Source organism: Myxocyprinus asiaticus, chromosome 29, assembly GCF_019703515.2.
Source record: "Myxocyprinus asiaticus isolate MX2 ecotype Aquarium Trade chromosome 29, UBuf_Myxa_2, whole genome shotgun sequence".
Lineage (NCBI taxonomy): Eukaryota > Metazoa > Chordata > Actinopteri > Cypriniformes > Catostomidae > Myxocyprinus > Myxocyprinus asiaticus.
The window spans coordinates 37439462-37463122 of NC_059372.1; the positions used below are offsets into that span (position 1 = coordinate 37439462).

A 23661-nucleotide genomic window follows, 5' to 3' on the forward strand; every position below is an offset into this window, starting at 1 on the left:
TCAAGAATACTCAAGAAATCAGCACTTTGGCATTACACGACCATAACGTACCAACACGATAACATTATATTGGGAAAAAGAAAGCGAACCCTAGATAAGGATTAAAACTGCGATTATAATTCAAATTTAGATCTTCCCCATATCTAAAAGTTTTGCTTTGAGCAGCTCGTTTTAATTGGTCCATTTCACTCTCCCACCCTAGATCACTAACCACACAAAGACATGAACAACCTTTATGGTATTAAACCCTGAATGTGGGCTATTACACTCCACCTAATTTATTAGCCTATTAAGGAAACTATATTCAAACTATATTCAAAATCTTGCAAAAAAATAAAAATACAAAATAAAAAACAAGCATATATCATATTGCACATACTGGTAGTATGAAAAATATTTATGTTAATAAAGATATGAATACTTATTACTAGTTTTGTGTGTAAGTACCATTCTTACTACATGCATGCTACAAGGAATTTGTACCAGACATGCACCACAAAAGTAGTAGAATAGAATATCTCTTACAAAAAAGCTATTTGAGGAAGCATCATTTATCCAAATTCTCCAGTATCATATTATGAGCAGGATGCATCATGAAATGGCACTAAAATGTAAAAACAACATAAAAATGCAACAAATAGCAATAGTGAAATTCATCTTTGGTGACCTGACTTAGTGAGCTAGTGTTTTGCTTTTGTTGGCTGCAATGTCACAGTAACATACTTACACTCCTGAAACCGCCTCATCAGTGATCTTTGCTTACTAAAGACATTTCTCATACACATGGAATGCTATAAAGTTTACAATGCTGGGAACAATAAATACATGTAGGAAATGATGCAATGGAGGACAGCTGGCCACGCAGTATAGTGGAATAAAGACTTTAGAATAAAATGGAGGGCAAATTCTCCACTCATTTTTTAGGTCTGTTTACTCTAACATTGTTCACACTGAGATCCTAGTATGCTGGCAGCGAAAGAGGGAAAAAATGGTCATATAGATAGAAAGGGGGTCTGGAACCGCCCTTCCAAGCCTCGAAGATTGGTCATGCATGTACTTCTACTTGCTCTACAATGTATTTCTACATTACACAAGATGGAATGTAACATTATTTAGGTACTGCACACGGTACACCATTGTGGCTGGCAGGACAGGCAGCGTTTGTGCAATCACAAAAAAATATATCCTTTGATGGTGATTCTTCACAAATATGTTATCTCATCCATTTTATAAATGCCACAAATCAATTTAGAGTGACAAAATGATTGGTCTTTCCAGGTACAAATACCCTCTTGTCTCAAAAGAGACTCAAAACGGTCCTCAGGTTGGCAGTGAATGGATGGGAACGGGTGTCAGGAATTGGTCCCTCTATGCTACGCTTGTATCTATTAGTTAGGCTACAATTTGGCTACTTTTGCAAGCAGAACGACTACTGGAACAGTCACACAGGTAAGACAAACTCCATGCAGACACTGAACACAAGGATGCAGGACATTGCCTCCCACCAAATCAAGTCTTCCAGAACTGGGGGAGGTGCAAGAGAATGGCGATGGCATGATGGACAGGTCTTCGTCATTGATCTTTCGCTCACAATTACTTATTTAAGTTCTCCTCTCTCGAAACTCTTGCATTAGGCATGTATAGCCTTCGAAACAAGGGTGCTGAATCCCCTTCTTAAAGCTCTTTATGTTACCTTAAGTCAAGGCAGTTCAAAGCAGTTATACATCTGTAAGCATTTTGGTGATGTTAACATAGTTAGTGTTGGTTAGGGTGCAGTTGCCGGTCTTGATGTTCTCTTCTCGAAAGTCATCGTTGCTGTTGTTAACAGCCTCTTGAATTTCCATGTAGTCAGACTTGCTAATGGTTGACCCACTACGACTCTTTTTCAGGTCTTCTGAGGAATCTATCTTGGGGACACTGGTCACATTAAGGTACTGGGCCTGCTCCTCACCCTCTGTTTCTCTATGGTAGAAGTAGTTGAAGTTTGAGACTATGACAGGCACGGGCAAGGCAATGGTCAGCACTCCAGCGATAGCACAAAGGGATCCTACAATTTTGCCTCCGATGGTAGTTGGAACCATGTCACCATACCCTACTGTTGTCATTGAGACCACTGCCCACCAGAAGGCATCAGGGATGCTTATAAACTGTGAGTCTGCCTCGTCTGCTTCTGCAAAGTAGACGGCACTAGAGAAGAGAATGACCCCAATGAAGAGAAAGAAGATAAGCAGCCCAAGCTCCCTCATACTGGCCTTGAGTGTTTGGCCAAGAATCTGGAGCCCTTTCGAGTGCCGGGAAAGTTTGAAGATCCTGAAGACCCGTACTAATCTGATAACCCTCAAAATGGCAAGTGACATAGCTTGCTGCCCCTGTTGACCATCCTCTGGCTTCTCTGCCAGCTCTGTGCCCAAGGTGATAAAGTAAGGAATTATAGCCACAATGTCAATGATGTTCATTATATTGACAAAGAAGCCTGCTTTACTAGGACATGCAAAGAACCGTACCAAAAACTCGAAGGAGAACCATATGATGCAAAGGGTTTCCAGGATGAAGAAAGGGTCGGTGAAGTAGTTGGAGGTGCCGCTAATTGTTGAGTTGGAGTTGCTTGTGTCAGATTTCTGCTTCTCCATTTCCTCACTTCGAAAAATTGGAAGCGTCTCCAAGCAAAAACTGACTATAGATATGAGAATGACCATGACTGAAATGATGGCGATAATCCTGGCGGGACCTGAACTTTCAGGGTACTCAAAGAGCAGCCATACCTGCCTCTGAAACTCATTTTCTGGCAGAAGTTTCTCCTCTTCCTTAATAAATCCCTCATCCTCCCTGAACATCTCGATGGCTTCCTCCCCAAGCTCGTAAAAGCGTATCTCTTCTGAAAAGATATCCAATGTCACATTGACAGGCCTTCGCAACCTGCCGCCTGATTGGTAGTAGTAGAGAATGGCATCAAAACTTGGGCGGTTTCTATCAAAAAAGTACTCATTCCTCAGAGGGTCAAAGTAGCGCATTCTCTTTTTGGGGTCCCCAAGCAATGTCTCTGGGAACTGAGATAGTGTTTTGAGCTGCGTCTCAAAGCGCAGGCCAGAGATGTTAATGACCACTCTTTCGCAGCACTCATGGTCTGGTTCCGGGTCATACGTGTCCTGTGGCTGACCGGGGAGAGCTGCGGCTTCATCAGCTGGGTCGCCCGTGGCAACAGTCATGCTGTGAATCAATGCAACCTGCAATTTGTGGTCAGGATTCAACGGTGTTGCCTCTAAAAAAGTTTGTGGGGGGGGGGAAAAGGAAAATTGGAGCTTCTCCTCACTCGTTGACACCTCTCTCCCGCATTAGAATCCAGGAAATGCTGGAATAAACAGAAAGAGAGTACTTAGGGAAAACAAGTATTCTTTTAAACATGCATGCTGCTATAATCCACTATGCTTACTTATTATGCATGTATTTTTTTTCTACTGTGAAGTGCTGGGGTTATTATTTAGATTCCTAATTTTTCCAAGACAATGCAGTAAGTATTAATTTTGTTTTTGAACTAAAGTAGCAAATTACTCAAACACCATCAAATCTGTTAAAATGAAAGTGAGCAGATATCAAACCACTGCACAAAGACCATAAAAACTGCTACAAAACCAGGGCATCTAAAAGCATCTATCAATCACATGAAGAAGTCAGCCTGACCACTTTACACATTGTATTTGCTTTCATCTGGCAAGTAGATCAATACTTGCCATAACAACTGTATCATTCCTCTTAGGATTCAATTATGCACTGTAAATCTAATAACAGCCTGAGTGCACTTAAATCATAACTGGATATTCCAAAACCTACCCAAATGCATTTGCACCAAGACAGCAAGATTGCTTGAAATAGAAAGGTTGAAGAAAAACAATATTGTTAGGCTTGCTGATGCAGTGGGGTCCAACAAGTCTGAGACCAAAATCTGGGGGATTCAAAATCGATTTTAAACCTGGAGATAAACAGAAAGTTTTAGGATTAAAAAAACAGTCAAACAAAGAAATGTTATGACATAAAATGGACAGGAAATATTTAAGATTCTGCCCTAAGTCTCTACACTGTAACTTAACATTGTTCCATTAATAAGCTATTTCAACCCGATCTAACCCTTAATAATTAGTTTTCTGGGTGTAACCTAATGCATTTAGGTTGATTCAGTAATTTTAAATAATATTTTTGACTTGAATAAACCCAGTTAATTTAGATATAACCACATGAAGCACATTTTCAATGTAAACAAACAAGCATATTTGTGACACTGACTATGGTAGACTATGGTATCTCCTTTGTACAAAAATACATCAAATCATTCTTGGATAACATGCATTATAAGGTTTTGCACAAACTTTTGATTCTGGTGCCAGTCTAAATCTGTCAATTAAGCAAAATGGGGACAAATCAAACACAAAGCAATTCTGAAATTCCTATTTCTATTTTCTATTCAACTTTTCACTCAAATTATGCTGTTGATAGAATTTATACTGTATTAAATTAGAAACATTTTCATAAGTGGTTTCGGACTTTTTGAACCCACTGTAGCCTACATTTGAAATCACATCACATCTAAATCAGTGCAGTTTATTCATTTTCTTTAATTGTAAACTATATGATAGAAAACATTGATTTCCTTAGCCCTATCATGCACCTCCAGCCAGTATAACTGCAATAAACCAAACAGTAGGTTACGCAAGCTTACCTGCAAACACCAACCCTCCCCAAAGCTCCAGAGAAATCATTTGCGAAATGATTGTGCCAATCGGCTTGTTTACATGACACCAGCAGAACTAATAAAACGCCTTGTTCCCAGGGTCAGTGGTCTCTTTCAGCAGTCAGTCATTATACAGGTTCTGCAATGTTCCTGGTCTTCCACCCGCCCGCTGCGCCAAAACTGCTGCGCTAGACTGGAATATATCCACCCGTATCGCAGCCTTCAGGAGAAACGGATAACAGATAGCTGTATGCCTTAGAGGTTAAGCGAAGGGGACTCCCTTAAGGTGTTATTTTCATAGAGCTTCCCTTTGCAACGGTCCAAAGATGCTAAGGTCAGCAAAATCTGACGCCCCCTGTGTCCTCATAAGATGTGACGTGTTCTGCAACAGCGGGAGTGATGTCTCGACTCACTTCAGAGATCTGCAAAGAAACGCGGCAGCTGTTTGCGCGGGGCGTTGCCTCAAACATGCTTAAATTACAGGAGATAGGAACATTTAATACAAAACACTGAGGAAAATCGCCTGAATACGTGTGGCCACTCCAGTCAGATGGCCAGAATGATGCTCTGAGGAGTGGCAACATCTTGTTGTTGAGCAAACGTGCCCATCTCCCCAGAACGATTTGAGCATCACGTTTCAGATGTTCCCAGTCATGATTGTGCTGTTTGTTTGGGTTTTCTCCTCATTGCGCAAAAACAGCGTCGCTTTTAACGTGTTATCCCATTGCCCCAAAATAGCGTTTGTGATTACCGGACACAGATTTCAGGCTCATGCACCCACGAAAAACACATCAAACCAGCTGTAATCAGTGTTTTTGTTGTTGTTGTTTTTAACCCCATCAAGCAAGCGCAAGGTGTCTGCAGTTACATGCTTCAGCAATAGCTTCCTCTCACTAGATGGATCAAAGCATGCCCATGCATTACTGTGCTAAATGCATTCACGTATTTATCTTTGTGCCAGTCATGGCAATGTATTAAAACATGCATTAAAAATAAATAAAGTCAACCTTCCCACGTTGTTTTCTAGATGAACGCATCCGGATAATTACCATCATAAAATGCACAGGGATTCCTCACGCGCTTACTTGAGTTCTCCGCGTTCTTTTTAGGGAGTGGCGGGCCGCGCGAGCGAGCCATTTCAAGTCAAAGTCCAACTTTTCGTCTTTTACTCATAATTATGCTGTCAGAGCGAGCGGTTTGGGATGCAGTTGGGCACTGCCGAGCATACAAAGGGACTACAGCGAGCTGTGCTGCTGTGGTTGGTGCTGCTGCTTACCACTCCTTACACCGCTTGGACACAGCAAAGCGAACGCGCATCCTCTGCGCTAATACTGCTGCTGTACCTGAACATCAGTATCTCTGTATGCCTGTATAAACTGAATATATCTGAATATTAATTGTTTTATTTATTTTTAAATATTGTAATCTAATGTAATGTTAGAAAAGATATATACAAATAACATAATAATAATAATAATAATAATAATAATAATAATAATAATTTTGTTTATGTTTTTATATTACATAAAGTACAACGTGGCTAAAGGCCCTCCAGGGTACAAGGTATATTCGATTTTTTGTTTTCTCTCAAAACACTAAATAGCAACAAAAACTACCACAGCACTTTCCTTAACACCTGTTTGCCACTATACACTGGAAAATATTTGATCCTGATCCATGACATCACTACGTGCAATGTCTAAAGTCTCAAAAGTATTTAAGTAATTTTTATTTTATTTTATTTATTTATTTATTTTTACCTGGAACTATTGTCCCTATATTTACACAATATCACTATAACTCTCCTGGGGGCCGCCTCGCCACCTTTTTTAAACAATAACGATAATAATAATTTTCTCTTTTCACACAAATTATTGCTCCATCAATAAATAATAAAAATATACTGTGTGTGCCTACTTTAGCCTTATGGTATTGCATTTTTTTAAATATATAAAATAAATAAATATGTTGTTATTATTATTATTATTATTATTCTATTTATAATTGTTTAATATATAAAACTATGTTTTTTAATATATATATATATATATATATATATATATATATATATATATATATATATATATATATTTAAATATTTTAAATCATATTTTAATTTAATGGTCTAAAATAAATATACAAATACTTATTTTATATTATTAATAGTACTATACATTTTTATGATACAATATTATTGTCTGTATTTTAATATTACATAATAATATTTCATTTATTTAAATATATAAAATAAATATTTTATAATAATTATTAATATTATTTATTTTATGATACAATATTATAGCATTATATTAATTATTTAGTTTTTTATTATATACACATTTATGTAAAGTTTACATGTAATATAATTGTTCATAAAATAATGCATAAATATAATGTTATTATATTTATTATTTGTATTTAAAATAAATAAATAAATCTGAATATTTTATTGTTTTATTTATTATTATACATATTTAAATTATATTGGAATCTAATAACATGTTTGAAAAGAAATATACAAATACATATTTTATATTATTATTGTTATTGTTATATATTTTTATGATGCAGTATTTCTGCATATATTTTTAAATTACATAATAGTGTTGAATTTATTTAAATATATAAAATAAAATATTTTATTATTATTGACAATTTTTATGATAAAATATTATAGTATTATATTTATTATTTAGTTTTTTTTAATATATAAACAGTTATTTAAAATCTACATACTTGCTATTGTTTATTACAAATATTGCATAAACATAATTTTAATATATTTATCACCTATGGTTGGGGATTTGAACAAACCCCTAATTCTAAGAATTAAACTTCAGTGTGTACCTTGTCCTGCACTGTTTTTGACAAAAGTATGAATGATACCTCAAATTGTGTTACTTAGAAAGGATTTTTTTTTCTCTCTCTTTCTTGTGGTGGGAGTGAATTCAAAGGATCGATTCTTTGAGTCCGAGGCGTTGGGAATCAAAAGTCGACTCCACAATGGGGAATCAGTTCTGATCAGGGGTGTGACATTTTTTGTCATATACTTTCGATCATAAATTGTGTAAAGTATGCTTTATATTGCACTGTTTATGGTAAGCTTACACTTTGCCTCCAGTTTTTTTTCTTAATAATAATAATAATAATAATAAAATGAAATCTGGAATCGACTCTTGAAAATTGATTCTACTATTCTGAAATCATATTTGAAAATTTCTTGAATCAAAGAGCCCTAGATATTTCTTTTAATTAATCTGGCTTATGATAAAATGGATGGGGAAAAAAAAATCCATTAACTTACATTAAAGGGGAGCCATATCTATGGACCAAAATATAGACAGCTGGGGGGGGGTAACATCTAACAGTGTCCTGGCAACCACCCACAACACCCTTGCATCATGATCAACTTTCACACTGGTGTTTTAATAAATATTTACTGAGCATTATTTTTGATTTACTAAATATTTACTGTGATTGTAACATAGTACACCTTAGACAAACAAAGCAGCGACATAAGACATGCCCAAGGCATCTTAAATATAAATCAAATTTAACCTTGTTGGGTTACAGTGAGCTGAGCTAGTATATGTGTAACATGCTCTTCTCTCCAGCTCTTAACATATGAACGATGACGTTCCAAGCATAATTAACAGCACATTTACTCATACTAGCCTGACTCACTTACAGTATAATGAGTCTATCCATCTCTGCTGCTTCACTGTCTTTAAGACTGGATTTCAAGCATTGAGGTAATACATTAAGAACAAAGGGTTAGAGAAAAAGCCTTTATTGCTTGGTGGCAGTAAAAAGCATTCTAAATCTGATATATGTGATTAATCATAAAAGCTTAACCATATGCTATAAATATATCATTTATTACTTTTTTTCCCAATAATACTATTTTAATTAAAGACCTTCTGCATTGCCTGAAAAACATATATATATATATATATATATATATATATATATATATATATATATATATATATATAAAGTATAATATTCTGAATGGTGAATGAGATTAACATTCTGCCTTACATCTCATATTATGTTCCACAGAGGAAAGAACATCATATGGGTCTGGAAACTTGATGGTGAGAAAATCCTGACAGTATTTTCATTTTTGTATGAACTAAACCTTTAAAAAAATGATAGTTTTTACACATATATTTCAGATTCACAGAGAGCCAGTAATAATTGTTAGAATCTGACTGCACAGAAGCCCGGCTGCTGGAAGACCTAAATATGTCTGCTCATTTATAAATTGAAATGAGGAATGGCTAGCATGAAGTTACAGGGGGGACATTAAGGAACTGCTGAAGACTCTCGGGGAACAGCTGCTCTGTTTGAACAAGTGAGAGAGGACAAACTGTACATGTCTGCATGCACAAGCATAGAGAGGCTGATTGTACACTGCCACTGAATGTACACTGCCACTGAATGAGTCAAATGAGCACCATCTGATGAATTGAACAAAATCGTCTTCACAGCTGTACTGTATATAGCACATATTGACACTGCTGGATTGATGTGATGATGATTTGATGTAAGTGGGTATTATGAATAGATGTTTGGATAAATAAAGGAGATTAGGGGTGACAGTGACTGACTGATTTGTAATGATGAAAGACTTGAAAGGCGAAACATAGCCTTCATGTAACCTGTTAAAGAGATAGCTCACCCAAAAAGGATAATTTTATTATTATTTACTCACATCATTTAAAACCTGAATTATGTTATTTGTTTATTTATTTTTCTGTAGAACACAAAAGGAGTGTTTTGGAGGCGTATTTACGTAGCTCTTTTCCATATAACATTATAAAAGCACAAATACAGTAGACCATACAACTTCTGTGCTATATTCTGAAACCTTCTGAGTCTTCTGAAGCCATTTTATTGCTTTATGTGAAGGACAGACAGAAATTAGGTTATTATTCACTGATAATCTTCCTCCAAAATATCATTCTCTATATTTAAACTAGCACATTGTGTTTGCCTATGACACATCCAAGAACTAATAGCATTTTGATGTCCAGCCTGGCGCATTACACCACATTTTTAATCTGAGTGTGAACACAAATGAGATTTAAGAGCTTTGGTTGAGGGGAAGATAATCAGTGAATACTGACTTATATTTCTATCTATTCTTCACTGAAAGCTGTCATATGGATTCAGAGGACTTGAAATATAGCACACAAGTCATATTGACTACTTTCATGGTCCTTTATGTTGCTTTTTTGACTTTTTGGAGCTTGACAGATGTGGTAATTAACTACTGAATGGTCTTTTCATGGGAAAGAGCTGTGTGAAAATTCATCAATAATTCTCGTTTGCGTTCCACAGAAAAAATAACAGCATACAAGTTTAGAGCGACATGGAAGTGAGTAAATGATGACATCATTTTTATTTTTATTTTACTTGTTTATCTATTGTCCCATTGACAAAGTCCCCCCCCCCTCAAATCAGAATGGTGTACAAAATAAAGAAAAACAATCGTTCAAGCCCCCTTTTTGTCCCATTTGGTCTTATCTCACACTTGTAAATTGCAGTTCCTGAGATGCCTGTAAGTAACGTTTACTTAACTAATAGTTACTAAAATGCTATTGAAGCTTTATGCCTTGTGTTTACATCAGCCTGATCTCATGAAAATCGACGTGAGCGTAGCAAAATTTTTGCTAAACTAAATTACGTTCTTCATTACATTTCACAGCAGTTTCCCAGTGAAATGTCCACAGAGGTGTGCCAAAAGCGAGAGAAATGGTGTCGTATTCAGACGAGGTTTTAAAGGTGAATAATAGATGGAGGTTTATTAGCAAAACGTCCCTCCCTAACCTAAAACTTTAACCTAAACCGAACCAATAGTGTTCTAAAAGATAAATGAGAGGTGAACAAGACCAACATCCTTACCCTAAACATACACCTAAACCTAACTGATAGTGTCCTAAAAGCAAATGCGACATGAAAAGCACATTTTCTGAAGCAACCACATAATTTTGTATCACTTCTATGACACGTCTAGCTCATGTGTCAGCTTGCATTCTTGGCTGGGTTCGAGCTGTGGTCTTTCGAATCCAAAGTCCAACACTTTATCAGGTGAGCTACCAAGCAAGCTAATCATGTGAAAATAAGTTTGTAAATGTAAGTGGGTCTGCAATACAAGTGTTTATAAAGTCAAAAACAGCCATAGTACTCTTGATTTGTGTGAAAGTGAATGAAACACACAACTGTTGTAGTGCATCTAGCGTTAATTTCACCAGAAAACTATGGCGAAACATTGAATTCGGCACGTTAAACACCTTTTGCAAAAATTGTGTTATTGTAAAATTTTCATGATAGTAGTCTACCTATTTGGGTTATTATTCAACTCAGTCAGATATTTTGTTACTAAGAATTGCATTAGCTGACAGATTTATGGTATATGGCTTCATGCATTCTTCTTCTCTGGTTTCATTCATTCGTAATTGTCTATAATCTGAATTGCTAATATAATTTGTTATATAGAGGAGATTGGAGAAAGTTATAACACTCTTTACTCCAGTACATATTTCTCAGAATAGGTTTACCTTTGGAAGTCAATTTCTGTATAGATAAATACATATCTTTTTGTCTTGGCTTCAGAAAGCTATTGAATATTCCTACCATCATTGCCTAGAAAAAAAGATACAGTTAATCTAACACATTTATTTTTTGTGACATGCCCCCTGGTGTCACACTATATGGGTTTTATCATCAGTTGTCACCAAATCAGCATAAAAATTAAATTAAACAACTGTACAAAATTAAGACATATAAAACATATCTGGCAACTTGTTCCAATATAAATGTGACAACCTGTCCCAAAATAGAATTAAAATGCAAAATATAAAATAAAATAAAAAGTTAAAATCTTGTGTCCTGAAAACATTATTTAAATAAAACTATACCATTTTTGCCAAAATATCACAGTTACCATTACTTTTGTAAAATCGTGATACATTTTTATTTTGGCGCATAACACACTGTTGTTCTTTTCATCCTCAGTGCTGTTTAGTATTTCAGGGCTGTGTACTGTTTGAGAGGTTTGACTTCCTCCATAGTGCTTTAAGCTAGAAAATTCTCATTACAGTTCAAATGAGTGAAGCACGGTTGACGCGCATGCACTTCAAAGATACAGGTTAGAGTAGAGCAGATCATTGGCGCGAGTGGTTCTGACATGGCTTGTGCCACCCACACGCGAAAACCAGGCTTCAATCGTACAGAGAAATATTGCATTGCAGATGAAAAGCATATACCTGTACTGAATGCAAGATTATCATTAAATTGGCCTCAGCTGCCCAAAATGTTGCTTAAGCGGCCGATGAAACATTTTCAATGAAGAGAGAACCATGGCATTGTTCTTTCTCTGCTGTCTGCGACCCTATCTGAACAGACCTTTGACCCAATTTTGGGTCACGACCCGCTGGTTGAGAAACACTGCTATATAATATTTGATTCAGTGTTGGGTGTAATCTGAGTACAAAGTAATAAGCAACTGTAATATGATTACTTTTTAAAGAAGTAGTGTAATGCATTACATTTTAAATTATTGTAATCAGATTACAGTTACTGACTTTTATTTAATTACTTTTAATTACATTACTTGGGTTACACATATTTTTTAAGTATTATTTATGTAGATTAATACATTTAAAGCATGAATTATGCTAATTTGTACGTCTGTACATAACTTGCATGCGACAAACGAACAAGGAGGAAATATAGACATTATTTCGATTTTGTTGAGCGGAAAAAAACTAAAACTTTTCTGTGAAAAGTGTAACTTAAAAGTAACATAATGAGTAATGTGATTTATGTTTCTATGAAGAAATCAGAAAAGTAGTCAAATTACAATTTTAGAGAAGTAATTAGTAATTGGTATTGGATTACCTTTTTTTACTATCTTACCCAATATATTTAACGAAATATTTGAATAATGTTTGTATTTATTTGTTTAATATTTGATTGCACACAGCTATCAACAATCTTTAATTCAATTTAAACTATTTGTAATAGTTTGAGGGGATATGTTTATTATTTGTGACAGTGTGCATGAGTTCAAGAGAGATATGGCAGTGAGCTTGTAATTGTGCCCTTTTGAGCTGGGACCATTTTGCTCAGGAGACCTTGACGCTTCACCGTAGCAACCAGTGCAGGAGACTGCAGTACACAATGACTCAGACTAGCTTTAATCATCTATCCACATATACACACCTCGGAAGACCACCAAAAAGCCAGTCCTTACCAATATAAATTCCTTAATTTTATGCAAGTGTTACATTTTACTGGATTTTTATTTTTGTGTGAACTATTCCTTTAGGACTACATAAAGAAAGTCTATTAGTGCTTTTAATAATTTATCAAACAGAGACACAATGCTGAAACTAGAGCACAATGCATTGCAAAAATTACCTGACATAGCCTTCATACTAAGTGATTCATGTCTGTAGCTGTAGTGTAATGTTTTAAATAATCCAAAATCTTCTAAATCTCTTTTGCTATTTATTTTCAATGAAAACAAAATGGATATGCTCTGGCTGTTTGTCAAAGCTAGAGATATACAAGTCTAATTTAGATGGGAGTAATGGAAACCAGAAACAGAATGGGAAAAGGAAGCTTGTTAGTGGAGAATCTCCCTCTGAGATAATATCTGTGGAACATAATTGGTTTACACATTATGACATCACTTCCTCTTGCACTGTATTACAATTAATGTGCTGAAGTTGCCCTTCTCCTGATATTTTTAGTTAACTGTCTGCCCTGTGGACGCAGACCCCCCCCCCCCCCATGGTGTCATATTTTGCATATGATGCCTCTCCGAATGGATAACTCCTATTGATTGTAGGCGAGAGTTCACTTCCCACCCATTCCAGCGAATGGAGAAATCCATACAAGGTCTCCTGCTCATTACCTGTAGAGCTTTCGCTTTAATGGACAAATGCATTGACTGTAACAATACAGACGGATCTAGTAAGATCAATTTGGCTTTCATGAGCTCCAAGATTAGATGCATATTCAATACACTGCAAACAGAACTGGAACACTCTCTTATACTGTACGCATGTAAACATCCACCAGTTTCTCCCTGAATGCATGTGTAAACATCTTTTCACTTGACACATCAAGGTCATTGAGTTAAATTGGTTGATCTTGCTGCTGCTGCTGCAGGACACATAGGCAGTCATTATCTGATAATGTGATACTTCCGTGCTGTTACTAAACAGACCTTCCTCATTCTCTCTTTCTCTCTCTTATTATTTTCCTTTTTTGGCATGACAAATAATTGCACATTCATAATGCCAAAACAATGGTAACTTATCTACATTCAAATAATAATAATAATAATAATAATAATAATAATAATAATAATAATAATAATAATGCACAAGAACATTCAATTTAGTAAAATAACCAAAGCCAAACACACAGTACAGTCATTGAATAGAATTTAATTATTGATTTTGATGAATTTGATGAATTTGAATGTAGGTAAAAAAAGCAGAAAAGGGAAATAAATAATTAAAGAGCACCTATTATGGTTTTTCAAATATTACCTTTCATGTAGTTTGTTATATAACTGTTTGTGAATGTAAAAAATCTGCAAAGTTTCAAAAATCAAAGTGCACGAAATATGGAGTTATTGACAACAAAAAGAAAGAACCAATTCTGAACACCTGAAACGAGTCGTTAGTAATTCCAGACTTACTTCCTGTACTAACCTATGTAATTTGGTAACAAAAAACCCGCCTCTGGTCTGTTTACATGTACAGCCAGTGCACGCTGTTTGCCTTTTAGCTGTTAGCCTCTGCTAACCGGCTAACTCACGTTATTGTCAAACTACATATAAACTTACCACAGAGAAACGTCCTGTTCTCGTCATGCTTGTGATGGTGGTTCGGGTTGATCTTCCGATGTATCACTATCGGACTTGGGCTCAAATTGGTAAGGTAAAACAGAAATTGTTTCAGATGGAGCTGAAACTCGGATATGGTAGTATTCCGACACATGCTGTAAGCGGTAGACCAATCACAACAGACTGGGACATCTGACCAATCAGAGCAGAGTAGGCTCTCTGAAAGGAGGAGTTTAGAATGAATCCTTTAGAACAGATCATTGAACGAGTCGTTTTTGACACTGGGAAAAAAAGGTAATGCTGCAATTTAAATTATGAGCAAATTAAAGTGTTTTTTGACCTTGGATGCATGTAAATCTATTGTATGAGACCTTTAAAACAAAATTAGACACGTTTAAAAATCATAATAGGTGCTCTTTAAAGAAAGAAAAGATAGAGAAAAGCAAATACATGTAAATAAAAAAAGAATAAAGAAATAAATAAAGAAGTAAGAGTAGACTCTCTCTCTCTCTCTCTCTCTCTCTCTCTCACACACACACACACACACAACACACACACACACACACACAGACATACACACACTTGTACTTTGCCCTGAGGAGACTGTAGAGGAAAGAGCACACCTGCCATAGTGACAGAGAGAGCACTCTCACTCATCACCTATAACACACTGTTAGGATGGACCGGTTCCTCTAGCTGTACTCTAGGTCAAATAAGAATAAGTTATGGACTGTGCACAGCATGCTTGCTATAGCAAACTGGGCCAAAAACTTGCTGGCAAAAGTAAAAAAGATTCCACTGCAAAAAAAAAAAAAAAAAAAAAAAAAAAAAGAAAGAAAAAAAAAGAACCCATGTATGATATTTTGTCTTTTTTTTTTAAATTATTATTATTTTTAATATTAATTAAAAAAAGTTGAAGAAGATTGTATATAGTCCGAAAATATTGGAAACTTTATTTAATAACACATTAAAATAATATGTAATAGTTTAAAATTACATATAAAATATAAAAATTTAAAATGGTTATAAAGCATCTACTTTTTGACCATTGTGCAGCAGTCTGTTTCTGGAAGTAAAAACCCATTATTATAATTTTTTTCATAGATGAATTGATTTTTAACAATAACTTATAAACTGTGAACTCAGAGGTTGTTAACTGATTGTATATGCTTCTGTTGAAGCCATCAGTCCACTTTATTTTAGCTTCAGTATAAACTAAATTGTCTGTAATAGCGTAATTTCTGGTGAAGAACTGCACTACCCGTCAATCCTGAAGGTAGAAGAACCACCAATCAGATAATTACGGCAAACAATGTACACCAAAAGAGCTCTGCAGTGACAGCCCACTTCCATGAAGCACTGTGAATGACGCAATCGAGTCTCTCTACACTCTCAGACTACTCATATTTGTATACAGTATATCTAAATATTTTGAAATAATCTTAATACACTCACTGAGCACTTTATTACGAACACATGTACACCTACTTATTCATGCGATTATCTAATCAGAAAATCATGTGGCAGCAGTGTAATGTATAAAATCATTCAGATACGGGTCAGGAGCTTCAGTTAATATTCATATCAACCATCAGAATGAGGATAAATTTAATCTCAGTGATTTTGACTGTGGCATGATTGTTGGTGCCAGACGGGTTGGTTTGAGTATTTCTGTAATTGCTGATCTCCTGGGATTTTCACGCACAACATTCTCTAGAATTTACTCAGAATGGTGCCAAAAACAAAAAAACATCCAGTGAGTGGCAGTTCTGTGGACAGAAACACCTTGTTGAGAGAGAGGTCAGCGGAGAATGGCCAGACTGGTTTGAGCTGACAGAAAGGCTACGGTAACTCAGATAACCACTCTGTACAATTGTAGTGAGCAGAATAGCATCTCAGAATGTAAAACACGTCGAACCTTGAGGTGGATGGGCTACAACAACAGAAAACCATGTCGGGCACTTTATTAGGACCATAGTGTTCTTAATAAACTGCTCAGTGAGAGAATCCTGCAGGAAAATCCTGTTGGAAAAGCCACTGGTGTTCCCTGCTTGACGAACCATGCAATAAAAAAAGGTCGAGCCAGACCAGGAGGACAAGGAAAAACACCTTCAACTCTAATCTCTTCTCCTGTCTCTCCTTTAATCTCCACAGACAGTATCTAGATAGGATCCTGGAACATTCCCTCCAGTATGGCATTCTGGCATGGAAGAAGCCGGCAGTGTGGGGTGGACATGGAGAAAACCATCTAGTTTGGGTCAGTTAGGACTTCATTAGGAGATTAATAGGAGTGTGTATTAGTATGTTTGCGTGTATGTGTGTGTGTTGAAATGATGGATAGAGTGTGTAATGGGAGCAGGTGCGGGCATATAGACTCGGTGGAGTGAATGGCCAGTGAGGGACGTAGATCTACTTTAAACTCTGTATCGCAAAGAAAAGAGCAGACTTACCTCAGTTAGATATGGTGATATGGTGGATGCACATAGCGCAACAGTAGTAGTATGTAAAACTCAAATTATTTTCTCCATAAAGGAATAAAAAATATTTTTAGCAATAAAACATCCCAAAACAGACCTACCATGAGCTCTGAGGTTGTTACATGATGTAAATGTAGAAACCACAAGTCAGTCTAATTTCAGCATCTTAAAAAAACAAAAAAAAAACAAAAACAATCACGTATAATTGGTAATGAATTCCCAGTGAAAAACAACACTACCCTTTAATCCTGAAGAAAGATTCACCAATCAAAGAAGTTGCTATTGAGCGCAACAGTCTGATTCCGGGAGTAACATTCCCATTAATTTTCTTTTTAACAAGCGATCTGTGTGCTGGTTTGGGAGCAACATTAGTTAAGATGATCGTAAATGCTTAATTTGCAACGTTATTGGGAAACCCATACATGGTCTGCTTTTTTGTTGGTTTTTGCTCTCAAAACAATACTGTAACTGAGGGGATGTACCACATTCACTAAGAATGAATTGTGCCCGGTAAATGCGCTATTTATTAGCACGCTGCAGACCATCGTATTTGACCCTGCCTGGACTGTACATGTCCACTGTGATCCAGACACCTAAATCATCTCTTAAACATGCTGAAAAAGTGTGCTTGACAGCATAGTGAATCTGGATATATGCAGGGTAATAATGCTTTTCTCCATCATTTGTTTAGTGTTTGATGAATTAGTGCTGATATACAGGTGCATCTCAATAAATTAGAATGTCGTGGAAAAGTTAATTTATTTCAGTAATTCAACTCAGATTGTGAAACTTGTGTATTAAATAAATTCAGTGCACACAGACTGAAGTAGTTTAAGTCTTTGGTTCTTTTAATTGTGATGATTTTGGCTCACATTTAACAAAAACCCACCAATTCACTATCTCAAAAAATTAGAATACATCATAAGACCAATAAAAAAAAACATTTTTAGTGAATTGTTGGCCTTCTGGAAAGTATGTTCATTTACTGTATATGTACTCAATACTTGGTAGGGGATCCTTTTGCTTTAATTACTGCCTCAATTCAGCGTGGCATGGAGGTGATCAGTTTGTGGCACTGCTGAGGTGGTATGGAAGCCCAGGTTTCTTTGACAGTGGCCTTCAGCTCATCTGCATTTTTTGGTCTCTTGTTTCTCATTTTCCTCTTGACAATACCCCATAGATTCTCTATGGGGTTCAGGTCTGGTGAGTTTGCTGGCCAGTCAAGCACACCAACACCATGGTCATTTAACCAACTTTTGGTGCTTTTGGCAGTGTGGGCAGGTGCCAAATCCTGCTGGAAAATGAAATCAGCATCTTTAAAAAGCTGGTCAGCAGAAGGAAGCCTGAAGTGCTCCAAACTTTCTTGGTAAACGGGTGCAGTGGCTTTGGTTTTCAAAAAACACAATGGACCAACACCAGCAGATGACATTGCACCCCAAATCATCACAGACTGTGGAAACTTAACACTGGACTTCAAGCAACTTGGGCTATGAGCTTCTCCACCCTTCCTCCAGACTCTAGGACCTTCGTTTCCAAATGAAATACAAAACTTGCTCTCATCTGAAAAGAGGACTTTGGAACACTGGGCAACAGTCCAGTTCTTCTTCTCCTTAGCCCAGGTAAGACGCCTCTGACGTTGTCTGTGGTTCAGGAGTGGCTTAACAAGAGGAATACGACAACTGTAGCCAAATTCCTTGACATGTCTGTGTGTGGTGGCTCTTGATGCCTTGACCCCAGCCTCAGTCCATTCCTTGTGAAGTTCACCCAAATTCTTGAATCGATTTTGCTTGACAATCATAATGCTGCGGTTCTCTTGGTTGGTTGTGCATCTTTTTCTTCCACACTTTTTCCTTCCACTCAACTTTCTGTTTACATGCTTGGATACAGCACTCTGTGAACAGCCAGCTTCTTTGGCAATGAATGTTTGTGGCTTACCCTCCTTGTGAAGGGTGTCAATGATTGTCTTCTGGACAACTGTCAGATCAGCAGTCTTCCCCATGATTGTGTAGCCTAGTGAACCAAACTGAGAGACCATTTTGAAGGCTCAGGGAACCTTTGCAGGTGTTTTGAGTTGATTAGCTGATTGGCATGTCACCATATTCTAATTTTTTGAGATAGTGAATTGGTGGGTTTTTGTTAAATGTGAGCCAAAATCATCACAATTAAAAGAACCAAAGACTTAAACTACTTCAATCTGTGTGCATTGAATTTATTTAATACACGAGTTTCACAATTTGAGTTGAATTACTGAAATAAATGAACTTTTCCACGACATTCTAATTTATTGAGATGCACCTGTAGTTAGTGGAAAATGTTCACAAACATCTCTTTTAAATTAAATTCATTTTAACGCCTAATTTTATTTGCGGTAATTGCTCCAGGCAGTTTTTGTGAATGAAGCGCAATACACAATGAGCCTAATTTACACAGAAAGGAGCATGTTTGCGCCGAATGGAATGACATTGACTTCATTTAAATACTCAAGACGGAGCAAAAGTTTGGTGCTGATTGCGCCTGCTAAAATAGATTGCGGGTGGTTAGTGAATACAATGTTTTTGAGCTGAAATTCCACACGCAGACATTCACATTCAGTTCACATTCAAATTCACAGCAGTTCCAATTACTTCTCGCTTCAGTTGAGTGCATGCCTGTATCTCGCGACTCCCTTGACAGGCGCTCACAGGTTGAAAGCTCCTGTAGGCTACTAATGCACACCTCATTCATGAAGAGAGAGCTCTCATAATGCCACAACTTTATTCTCGTAATTTTGACTTTATTCTCAAAATATTACGACTTTATTTTCGTAATTTTGACTTTATTCTCAAAATATTACAACTTTATTCTCGAAATCTTGGATTTATTTTTTATTTTTACGTGGCACTAAAACACGGTCGTAATTTTGAATTTGAGCGAAAAAAATAAAAAATAAATCTTGTGACAAGTGTTTTAGAAAGTAACTTAAAAGTAAAGAAATTAGTAATGTAATTGCTTTTTTAATGAAGTAATAAAGTAATCTGATTATAATTTGTGAGAAGTAGTTAGTAATTTGTAGTGGATTACTTTTTTAAGTAACTTACCCAAGAATATTCGTAAAGCTTCATAGGATTGTACCTCTTGTACAGTACCACTGTCTTTTTGTACAATTTTCAAATACTTTTTTGCTTCAAATCAAAGTTTGTAATGTTGGGGTTCACCTCTGAGCTGGTTGGTTTGGTTCATGACTTACAAACACTTTTATTAATATATTTTTTTTAAATCACTATGAAAAAAATAAATGAATAGGTGGGAATGATGTAATCCAGTCTGTCTCTTTACACTCTTAAACTACATTAAAAAATTGTTTTAAATTTTTTTTCAAAATAAGGACACAATCTTGTACCTTTTTGTACCAATCTTGTAACTTGTTTTGCTTTGAAACAAATGGGCACCAAGTGGGCTGCCATTGTTGCACTCTGTTACATACACATCAACATTTAGATAATCAACCATTTGGATTACATCAATAGTAGCTTCATTCAGTTACAGTATTAGAAGCTAATCAAGAAAAAGTAAACATCTTAATGAGAGAGAGAGAGAGAGAGAGAGAGAGAGAGAGAGAGAGAGAGAGATTTTGAAGAGTACTGTATATGATGTCTATTTGTCTGTACAACACAAGTCAATGGGTTCCAAAAGTTTCAAGCTCCAAAAATGACTCAAAGGCAGCATAAAAGTAATCCATTTTATTAGAGTGGTTTAATACATGTCTTTTTAAGTTTTGGGTGAGAGACAGACCAAATTGCATCTCCTTTTTTACGATAAAGCCTTGCTGCATTCATGAAGCTTGAATACACTTATTTGTGCTTGTCGCAAGTGCAGAGCGCATGTACACCATATGAGATTTTTCTTATAGTATGGATATTGCATTTTATGGATATTTTATATCCATTCAATGTAAGTCAATAGAGCTTTGGTCCACATTGACTTGCATTGTATGGATATGAACACATCAGATACCTTTGAAAATAGCTTTATTTGTGTTCCACAGACGAAAGACAGTTGGTAAGATGGCATAAGGGTGAGTAAATGATGATACATATTTTATATAGCCTAACATTTGTTAAAAGGAACACATTTCTTGTTTGGTGTTATTGAAGGGGTACCTTACTGTTGGGGGACACAAGACTAAAACGGTTGGGAAACAATACTCTAGACTATTTAATGAGATTTTATTTTCAATGTTACATAGAAAACAATAACAACAACAACATATTTGGTTTGAAAAGTACATTTCAGACTAACTAGTAGGGAGTCACCCAAATGCAGTGCTTAAATGAAATGTACATGCACCTCTTGGTTAGGATGAAAATGTGTTTGCAACATTAGAAAAGCACCTGGTTATTTAAAATAAACAAAACTGAAGCATAAGCACAGATTCAGCCCTTTTGGAGCATCTCCGTCAGAAAAAACGCATCATGATCTATACATTTAGAAAAGTCAGCAGTTATATTTTGCTTTTTCATGAGAAATGCACACTTGGGAAAAAATAATGCTTAATTTACTTTGTTGACTTTATAAAAACAGCACATCAGATTGCAAATCAAAGTTAAAGGGATAATTCACCCAAACATTTGTAATTCTGTTCCCTTTACTCACCCTCATGTCATCTCAAACAATGACATTCTTTCTTTTGTGGAACATTGAAGAATTGTATTGAAGAAGATGCAATGAAAGTGAATGGTGGCATTCTGCCTAAAACCTCCTTTATACAAGTTTTAAATGACATGACGGTTAATAAATGATGACAGAATTTTCATTTTTGGGAGAACTATCCCTTTAAGATTAGCTTTAGGAAGCGAGTATTATCTTAATGAAATACAGAACACTCCCTAGTTAAAAAAGGGAATTTTATCCTGTACTAATCCTTCTGGCAATCCATCCTCTTTGAAACTTTTTTTTTTCTTCTTCATTTTTTAAATAACCATACAGGAATATAGAGACTTCTCTGAGCTGTCTTCATCTGTATTTAGTATTGGTGACTCATATACTGCAGTGGCAAGCATACGTGGTGTCCCTCTTTAGTAGTATTAATAGTATATCACTACAGAATGTGATGAGCTCTGCTTCATTTACTGAGAAATCCACAGGAAAATGTTCTCATTGATGTGTGAAACAAAACCGTCACAGTGCTACTGTAAAACAGCACGGTGCTTTGGGGAATTTAAGGTGAGATCTATATGTGCACACTCAAGTCTCCCTGTTCTTGGACTCCAAAAAGACTCTCTGCAGTATTTGAAGGTCATGCAACTGGGCCACTGCAGTTTTAAGCCTTGCTTTTTCAAAGGCACATTGATCTACAAAGCACAGGTAAAGTTGCTGAAGTTTTTCCTCATGAGTCGTGATCGCACTTTTTACTGTCTATTTACACCTTTTTTTTTTTTTTTGTTAGCATATGACTTTTAATTAAGTTTATCAGTGTTGCTGAGACTGATATCTATTTGATTGCTATTGTAATTCTGCATCCTGTCACTGGTCAATACATGTTTAAATACGCAATATAATAACAGCTGTGACTTGAAACACCTGTTCACCTACGGTCACTGTGCAGCATCCATAAGTCAACTATTAAGCTTATCACTAAGCAGGTTTACGTGTTATGGACTATGTAATTTAGTGAAAGGGTGGCATAAAATAAAATTTTAATAATCATTTAATGTAGAGGTAACTATTTAAAAAAACAAATAAGGCACTTTAGGCCATGGTATATTGTTAATACAGTCAAGCCTGAAGGGTGCGCTTCATGTCTAACTACGCCTCGTCCCTAGTTTATCATGGTAATGGAAAACTAAGCGATAATTCTCGTAGAGGACTCGAAGTTGCATTACGGCATCCATTCATTCAATTCTGGCATCTAATCCAATCGTGATCTAGCCTATGCCTTATAAGATACCACAGCTGTCTAGCATCGTCTGTACGCTGCGTTGCTTTCACCCACCGCCACCCCAACACCACCAGTTTAGGTCCTGTCCTGCTGTAAGGGGTAAGCTCCTCTCCCAAGCCGTCATTGCCTTCCATCAGGTTCTGATGGTTCAAGCAATAATCCTGATGCTGAACCGCAGGACGGGGCTTACGCCAAGGGAAACTAATCTATCATTAACTCATGTTATTCCATATTATCATGTTCTCTGAGAGAAAGGCACTTACAATGGAAGTGAATGGTGCCAGTCCACTGCACACCGTTTCAAAAGTATAGCGGCAAGACTTAAACATTATACATATTAACATCACTTTAATGTGATAAAATCTCAGTTTTAAATTATTTTGTGTGATAAAATCGCTTACAGGGTTAATGGATGTTACATTGTCATCGCAATGAAGTTGTAATTTTGGATATAAGTTTACACTGATCGGGTTAGTATGTTATTTTATCACACTAAAATCATGTTAACACACCTGTTTATGTCTTGTGGCTAGACTTTTGAAACAATGTGTATTTAGCTTTATGGACTGGCACCAACACCTTACTGTAACCGTGATTTTGTTTGTTTTTTTGTTTTTAATAAAAGACAGACGAGTCAAAATTATATTTTGTTATAATCAACATTATGCCAAAA

At 36.0% G+C, this 23661-nt stretch overlaps 1 protein-coding gene across 3 annotated transcripts; it reads right to left on the reverse strand.

Moving 5' to 3' along the window:
• Nucleotides 1-232: 232 nt before the first annotated feature.
• On the reverse strand, nt 233-5990 carry LOC127419723 (potassium voltage-gated channel subfamily A member 2-like). 3 transcript variants are annotated; one of them, XM_051661378.1, is made up of 4 exons: nt 5773-5990; nt 4712-5145; nt 3829-3967; nt 233-3349 (listed from the first exon to the last, which is right to left on the reverse strand). In XM_051661378.1, exon 4 carries the CDS (start codon nt 3204-3206, stop codon nt 1719-1721), a length of 1488 nt encoding a protein of 495 aa, XP_051517338.1. In that variant the 5' UTR covers nt 3207-3349; nt 3829-3967; nt 4712-5145; nt 5773-5990; the 3' UTR covers nt 233-1718. The 3 variants fall into 3 exon arrangements, with proteins under 3 accessions (XP_051517338.1, XP_051517340.1, XP_051517339.1); XM_051661380.1 differs by lacking the exon at nt 5773-5990 and having other exon boundaries at nt 3829-3860; nt 4712-4743; XM_051661379.1 differs by lacking the exon at nt 3829-3967 and having other exon boundaries at nt 4712-5990.
• Between the last annotated feature and the right edge of the window lie 17671 nt (nt 5991-23661).